The following is an 8,129-nucleotide window of genomic DNA, read 5'->3' as shown; positions in this document are numbered from 1 at the left end:
ACCATGAATGTTAAATAGATAGATCCTCTTCCTTCTGACATCAGCACCAACAGCTGCAGCAACAGTTCCACCGCTGGCTGAGTGTGTAAACTATACAAATGAAGCACAATTTACACACAGCTGGACCGTGTATTACGACTCATGCCCTTCAAGGAAGAGGTATAAAGGACAAAAACCTGAAGTATCAGCACCAGAATGTACCTGGAAGTAAATGCCATTTTTTTCTTCAGTTATAGTGGGGCAAAAAAGTATTTAGTCAGCCACCGATTGTGCAAGTTCCCCCACCTAAAATGATGACAGAGGTCAGTAATTTGCACCAGAGGTACACTTCAACTGTGAGAGACAGAATGTGAAAAAAAAATCCATGAATTCACATGGTAGGATTTGTAAAGAATTTATTCGTAAATTAGGGTGGAAAATAAGGTCAATAGAGATAATTAGAGATACGAGGACATCCAGCATGCATTACAGCCGGTATCCTGATCAAATTTGAAATCAGGTAAAGTTTGAGGCTCTCATGGTCCCATTTATGGCTGATATTTTTATAGTTATCAAACAGTGAAAGCAGAAGCAGAAAGATAGTGTCAAAGTGGTCAAAAAGAGTCACTGCAAAACAAAACAAGAGACTAGAGCCTATCAGGAAAACTAGTGAGTGGACCTCTGATTAAAGACTTTCTACCAAACTACAACTGCAGCTGAACAAATGAGCTGTTGGTGGAACTTTACACTCTGAAATATTGAAAGATTTAAAGGATGAGACAGCTCAGCACAGCATGTTATTAACTTCACACATGAAGTGGTTCAGTCCAGTCAGACTTCAGTTTTGCAGCCACCGTCCACATCCTGCTTCTTCAACTGGTCGTCACGGTAACTCTGGACTTTCCTCCAACGAATCCTGAAGTCTGTCAGTCCTTCTGACAGCATGAGGCCTGACAGCTGGACAAAATGTGCAGATGATGAAAAACATGAAGCATAGTTTGAACTTGTGTCAAGTTTGTGTTGGTGACTGAACTGCTGACCTGCTGTGAAACCTGCTGCTGGAGCTCTGTGCTGTGCATGTCTGCCTCTGACTGAAGCTTCATTTTCACCACTGTTTGCTTTGTCACTGCTAAAAATGAACCACATATAACAACACAAACATTAGTGTTTTACATGATGACAGGATCTTACAGTGTTTGCATTCTGGACCTCACCTGTGAAACAGAAAAAAGAGAGTCTGACATCACAGTAGCAATCATACCATTCCCCTGTCAGTAAATTCAAATCTCCACAGTACTCAATTGAATTTCCATTGTTAGGCTCAGAAGACCCCCAGTTAGTGAATGTGGAGGTTGTGTTGTCAGACCAGAAGGCCCAGGGATCCCTGTAGAGGCCAATCCACACATACTGAACCCCTGATCCATTCAAAGTGAGCGTGATGATGGATTTCTCCTCTTTGCTTCTTATACTGGTCAGGTCTGTGTGGTATGTCCTGCAGTACGACTGAGCTGCTGACCAGGAGCGGCTCTCCTTCACTAAGATGTAACTTGTATTTTTGGCTGTGAAAGATTCAAAAAATGATGAATTTTGAAAAACACATCATAAATCTCACACAATTGTAGTGATAACTAGGCCAACAAATCTTTTTTCCTACCATCGTAACACAGGAAAGGGTAAGAAGCTCCACAGGGTCTATCATCCATCTGTGTTTGTCCCTGAAGAGCCACACAGTATTCCTTTGCATTTACACAGTCTGGTTGGCCGTTAGCCCAGATCAGAAATTCATGTGTACTGCCAACATATAAAAGTTTTCCCTCCATGGACCACTTCCAGCTGTAACGGTCATTATAGAGCCCTATCCAAGCCCCAGTACTGATCCTTGGTGAAATTGAGAAAAGCAGTTGGTTGATGTCGCTGTTGTAGATGGTGACCAAGTCAGTGAAGTGTTCTCTGCAGTAGCTCTGAGCTTCAGTCCAGGTCATCAGCTGGCTCACAAAGTGGTATTCTCTGGAGTGGGGAGGAAGAGTGGAAAGTCCTCTTGAGAGAAATGAAACAAAGGTTTTCAATTGTGTAAACTGGGTTCTTGGGAGAATCACTGAAAAGGACAAATTTAAAAAAATAAAAATTACAACCATTTAAATAGTCAAACTATATGGAGAATAACTAGAGGTGGAGGAGGAACCCCAGGTATTGAGCTGTGCTACCTAGCCAGAAACGTTTCTTTCAACCTTACCCCCTCACCCACCGTGTGGGTTCATGTGCGTGTGTGTATGTGTGCACCTGTCCCGATAACAGCTCGTTCATGTGAGTTGTAGGTTCACTTGAGTTCATATGGTTTACCCGTGGTTTTAATTTAATCAAACAATTATGTTTTAATTAAACTACTTTTTATGGGTTCTACATGTCTCTTACCAACCTGTTATACTGACATATGCCACTGCAGCTTCTCTAACATCTGATTGGTTGCCGTGAAAAGTAAGTTGATCCTAGATAATTGATTGCTTGTGTGGACTTGGGGCAGCCAGGTATCCCAGAATGCATTTCAAATCACAGGTAGCAATGGCGGCGGCATAAAGTTTTAATAGTGTTTTAGCCGCGAATGTAGTGGCTTAATCTTCACATGTCTGGTCAGGTTGTCAACATAGAACATGTTTGAAAAATTGCTCAGATGTTTTCAGAGATGTCACTATCTCCGCTAACAGTCAGCTGACAGAGTGCACCAAGCTCACAGCCCCGGTGTTCAATCCTAACAGTTTTTGTTTGTTTGTTTGTTTGTTTGTTTGTTTTTTTATACGTTAACCAGTTTGTTTACATATTCCACTCTCCGTGTTCCACATGTTGCATACACAGATTCTTATTTCACCGAACGATCATCTCTTTCCGACTGGTCTTGTGTCTCTGTGTTTCTGTGACATAAAAAATGAGAAGAAAACTAATACTGCTCATGAATGAGACTAAAGGCAGGAAGGCGTCTTTAAAACTAAACATGTTATTTCCGCAGTGTCAGCTGTTTAATTCACAGCTGCTTTTGCAGTAACCATGGTAACCACGGACTCTTAGCGGCTGTATCGACACAGGTCAGACAACAATTTTACATATATGATCTTAAAACAGGATGCAGCCACTATACGTGCTGACCTCATATCAAATGTGTAGGCTACGTAGTCTGTGTTTGACGTGTGTTTTGTATCTAATCTTCGCTCTCAAACATTTAAACAGCAGCGAGTCTGCAGCTGAGGGAATACAAACTCAAAGTTTTGAGCAGGTTTGATCGTTTCTGTCATAAATCAACTGGAAATGCCACGTTTTCACTTTCTTTCTTTTTTTGCAAGAGCTCTGCGCAAACAGTGCCTGGTATTGTCACAGGAGCAATGTGTATTCATTTGGTAAATTATTTTAAAAAAAAGAAAAGTTATTATACTTGATTCTAATCTGCTGCTGAGTCTCTTACACTGACGAAAATGCAGATAACACAGATCACGAAAACCTGTTCAACCAATCAATTTCATTCCACTTTGACCTGTGACAAACTGATGCATTCATCTCTGTTACAGTGTATTATGTTATTGATTTTATTATTATGTATTATGTTACAGGAATTGTTGACAGTAATAGAGAAGATTTTCATTAAAATAATGTGAATTCGTAGATGACCGTTAGATTAGTTTGATGCTGCCAACACTTTCATGTGACCGAGTTGGGAAACTCATAGAGCTGAAGATATCATGGATATGCTGACCTCTCTCCGTGGTGTACAGGACCCTTTACCCTCATGATTAATATGGCAGCACGGTGGCATGGTGGTTAGCACTGTTGCCGCACAGCAAGAAGGTCCTGAGTTCAATTCCACCATCAGGCCAGGGTCTTTCTGTGTGGAGTTTGCATGTTCTCCCCATGTTTGCGTGGGTTCTCTCCGGGTACTCCGGCTTCCTCCCACCGTCCAAAGACATGCAACTTGTGGGGATAGGTTAATTGGATAATCCAAATTGCCACTAGGTGTGAATGTGAGTGTGAATCGCTGTCTGTCCCGGTGTGTTGGCCCTGCGACAGACTGGCGACCTGTCCAGGGTGTACCCCGCCTCTCGCCCTATGACAGCTGGGATAGGCTCCAGCGCCCCCCGTGACCCTGAAAAGGATAAGCGGAAGCGAATGGATGGATGGATAAAAATATTAGCCGAACATCATGAAGTCCGTATGTGTTTCATAGTGTCGAACAACCTTTGCACAGTTAAAGCAAACAGTTACTAACTCGCGGAAACACCTTTTAATAAAGTTTAAACACAGGTCACGCTGATTATTAAACAAAAATACCTTCCAAAAGAAAAGGCCATCAGGCCAAGGCAATGGTTTCATTGGTTTAGATCAGCGGTAACCCCACCTCCTGAGTTCGATGGGAGAGGCTGACAGATAAAATAAATTTATGATGAGAGCTCAGGTCTGCCAGAATTAATTAAATTAATACACAATTAAATAATAATTAAATATGTCAATAATTGATTAATTAATTAAATGCGTAATAAATATTTATTTAATTAATTATTTATCATTTTAATTAGTCATTGCCACATTTAATTAATTATTTAATGGTGTATTAATTAATTCATTATGTCAGTCCTGGCGTTCCATAGTGCTACATAGTGCGTTCCTTCAGAATACATACTGGATCTCTTGGATGAGTCGTTGCTGTGCTCTTGGGATAATTCTGGCCGACCGGCCACTCCTGGGAAGATTCATCACTGTTCTGTGTTTTCACCATTTGTGTGTAATGGCTCTCACTTTGGTTTGCTGGAGGCCTACAGCTTTAGTCTTTTGTCCTTTTCCCGACTGAAAGACAGGGCTCTAAAGTGCGACTTAATTTTTCAGTGGTGCCTCAAAAAAAAAAAAAATACTAGGTGGTACCGGTGCGACCAGCAGCTGTTTGAGTAAAAAGAAAACAAAAAAAGTCTCCGCAATTCTGCAAGTCTCCGTGTGGTCAACAACAGACACATTATGCCCATATCATGGTCTAAACCAGTGGTTCCCGAACTTAAACATTTTTCTTTGTTTTACAAGAAAAGTATTCGTATTCATATTCAGGGATGCTTCATCTCCTGCTTTGCATTTGTGTGGGTGCCCGTCAAAAATCTGTCAATTATGCTAGCAGTGTCCAAGTGTTTTTTTTTCTTTCCTTTATATACTGTGCCCCCCCCCCCCCCCCCCTTGCAATGGCTCTGCGCCCCCCTAGGGGGCGGGACCACACTTTGGGAAGCTCTGGACTAAACCAATCAGAGATGGTCAGGGGCGGGACCGCGCTTTGTGTTTACATCCTTTTTGCGCTAGATTCTGATGCTGCAGGTTTTGTCTCTCTCCAACCAAAATTCACTGAACAAGAGGCAAAAGAAGATCCAAACTACGCTTCACATTTGATAAACATCGTCATTAATTCCCTTTTGCTGTTTTGCTTCCACCATGAGAAAATCACACTTCATACACAGCTCTCCCTCTCTGTGTACTTTAAGAACAGTTTCCCATCTCAAATCTCTGTTTTTTGAATTATTCACTTGCTTATTACCCAGCAGTCTACCGTTGTTTACAGCGCTGTCGGCCACTGTCTTTCTTCTTTTTTTATACATGGTTTTCTTCAGTTTTTGATCTACTGCAGTATATTTTTAAGGTTATCTGCTATGAAAAGCCAGGCCAGGAAAATCTCCTTCATGTTTTTCTGTTTTATCCTCAGTTACTTTGACACAAAGGAAACTGCTGTGATGCTCACACCTCTGATCAAGTCTCACAAGTGTCAGTACTGATAAATGATCAGAATTATAATATTTCTGGCTGTCTGAGGCAAAATTGAATCGAATCGAATGGATTATAGAAATGAGTGATGATACCCAGCCCTAGTGAGTAGCCTAACCCCAACTGAAGTGGATGTAGCTGTGGGTAATAAGAAAAGATGAAAAGAACTTTTCATAACTTTTTCTGTTAAGGCCTGATCTGTCTGAAATTCATAGCCAGTGCTCTGACATGGAGCCATCAACCTCTGAACTTTGAAAAAGCACAGTAAAGCCAGAAAACATTATATGCAGCAATAAATGCACTGCCCAAATGTCCTCTCTCCACACTGCTTTTCCGCGGCAGGCAGCAGCAAACCGGTCGTCAGAGGAGGCTGATGTGATGATTAAGTTTAAGTTTAACATTGTCTACAATATTGCCAAAAAGTGCCAAAGCACTCTGGTGTTGGCCAGAGGAGCCGATGGCGCGATATGGCAGCCTCGCTTCTGTCAGTCTGCCCCAGGGCAGCTGTGGCTACAACTGTAGCTTGCCTCCACCAGTGTGTGAATGTGAGAGAATGAATAGTAGAACTGTTTGTTGTGTACTGCTTTTGAGGTTCTCAAAAAGTGCTATACAAATGCAATCCATTATTACTATTATTATTATTATTAAAGCACAAGCACTTTTTAAGTAACTTCTCTTTCTTGTAGAACTGTGCTCCAAATAAAGATCTTTGTGTTGACAAGATTGTTAGTTAATCATTTACAAATTAATATTGTCTGTATGGACAACAATTTTCCCCTGCAAAAAAGTGAACACATAAAACTGCGGTGTAAAGTTGAAAAATTTGGGTGCACTTAACTTTTGTGCTGGTTCACCTAAGAAAAGAAGTTAGATGCACCACTGTGGCAAAAAGTTAGAGCCCTGAGAGATCTTAATTACTTTGTTGTTCATGTTCCATTATTTTTTCACACAGGAGTTTTTCCCCCTTAATAATAAAGATCTTCCTTTTAGAAACTGCATTTTGTGTTTACTTGTGCTATCTTTGTCTAAAATTTAAATTAGTTTGATGACGTGAAACACTTAAGTGTGATAAACATAAAAATAGAAAATCGGAGGGAACGCAAACAATATTTTATACCACTGTAAGAACCAGTCTATTTGGGCATCTTGATACAACATCGTGATAAAACTCTCCTCTTTAATCTGGGCTTAGGACCAGCACCAGCAATACATCAGGATGTGGTTAATATCAGTAATTTTTAGAACGAGGAGAAAAACAACTAGAAGCAGATACATATTGATCCCCAATGAAGCAGCCAAAACATGAAGTTCGTTAGATTTATTATTACAAAAATAAACTTCCAAATTTTCAATAAATCAAAAACCTAAATGTGAAAAAATAAAGAACTTACATTTAAAATGAATGCAGGTATTGTGGTAACAGAAAATGCAGATTTTCTCTGTCCTTGTGTTAAATGTGTTAATAAATATCTCATTAAAAAAATTATCATGTAATCTGATTACCCGAATGACATCAGTTTATCTCATTATGATCATGGACTATATTTCAAATGTTTAAAATATTAAAATCACAGACCTGAGAGCAGCAGGATGAGCAGTAAACAGGTTTCTTCCATTCTTGGCATCTGTATAACAGATATAGTCACCATGATTATTATTGTACCATAATTATTATCACCAATTTTAACATTCATTATCTCCAGTAAAACAAGTTGTCCTTATAATAGGTTTCTTAGTACATAGTTTGGTGCACATGTCTAAATTAATTATATGCAATACTGTTTGAATATTTAAAATCTATAATTTAGAGATCTTTAGTCTTGACACAATTGGACACCCAAAACGTGTCTATTTCAAAATGTTTAAATCAGAGTAATAAATTAATAATGACTTACCTGACAACATATCTTTTCATCTGCTGATTAAAGCTGATGTTCAAAGAGTTTTTCCCTTTGTTCTTCACACATATTTTACTGTCAAATAAGGCCACCTGAAGGGAGTGAGCTTTCTGCAGAATTTGGGTGTCCCTATTTGAAACACAAATACAAGTTTACTTTCTGACAACAGGATGAGACACCTTTCTGGGCCCGAGGACAGTGGATTTTATTTTATCTTTTTAATGTTGCTTCTGTTCTTTCTACAGGAATGTACAATGTAATAGATACATTCACCAACAATCAACTGACCAACAATGATCATGTAACCCTACCAATGTTTCCCTGAAATGAAAATGATAGGCCTCAGGGCTTAAAGAAACGTGAAGGTGACCAAAAGGTGACTCTGTCTCATCATAATGCAAATCATTAGGAAAATAAAGTTATTTCCATTTGTTTCCTATTAAACTAAGCTTGTACAAGTTCTAGGAACAGACAACA

At 39.6% G+C, this 8,129-nt stretch overlaps 1 protein-coding gene across 1 annotated transcript; it reads right to left on the bottom strand.

Annotated features, from left to right (window-relative positions):
* Nucleotides 1-477: 477 nt before the first annotated feature.
* On the bottom strand, nucleotides 478-1,987 carry LOC146673095 (putative C-type lectin domain family 20 member A). The gene is made up of 4 exons (XM_085402239.1): nucleotides 1,634-1,987; nucleotides 1,194-1,538; nucleotides 1,020-1,108; nucleotides 478-936 (listed from the first exon to the last, which is right to left on the bottom strand). Exons 1-4 carry the CDS (start codon nucleotides 1,959-1,961, stop codon nucleotides 811-813), a joined length of 888 nt encoding a protein of 295 aa, XP_085258365.1. The 5' UTR covers nucleotides 1,962-1,987; the 3' UTR covers nucleotides 478-810.
* Between the last annotated feature and the right edge of the window lie 6,142 nt (nucleotides 1,988-8,129).

The sequence above is a fragment of the Rhamphochromis longiceps genome, linkage group LG3 (genome assembly GCF_057381845.1).
Source record: "Rhamphochromis longiceps isolate RC_006_pf linkage group LG3, R_longiceps_female_GT1.1, whole genome shotgun sequence".
NCBI lineage: Eukaryota > Metazoa > Chordata > Actinopteri > Cichliformes > Cichlidae > Rhamphochromis > Rhamphochromis longiceps.
The sequence above is the reverse complement of the archived record's forward strand: the minus strand, read 5'-3'. Positions and strand labels throughout refer to the sequence as shown.

Coding starts and splice junctions, on each gene's coding strand:
- LOC146673095 (XM_085402239.1), bottom strand. CDS start 1,961: ATGACCTGGACTGAAGCTCAGAGCTACTGCAGAGAACACTTCACTGAC. Junction 1,539..1,633: donor CCCTTTCCTGTGTTACGATG/GTAGGAAAAAAG, acceptor AATCTTTCACAG/CCAAAAATACAAGTTACATC. Junction 937..1,019: donor AGCAGCAGGTTTCACAGCAG/GTCAGCAGTTCA, acceptor CATTTTGTCCAG/CTGTCAGGCCTCATGCTGTC.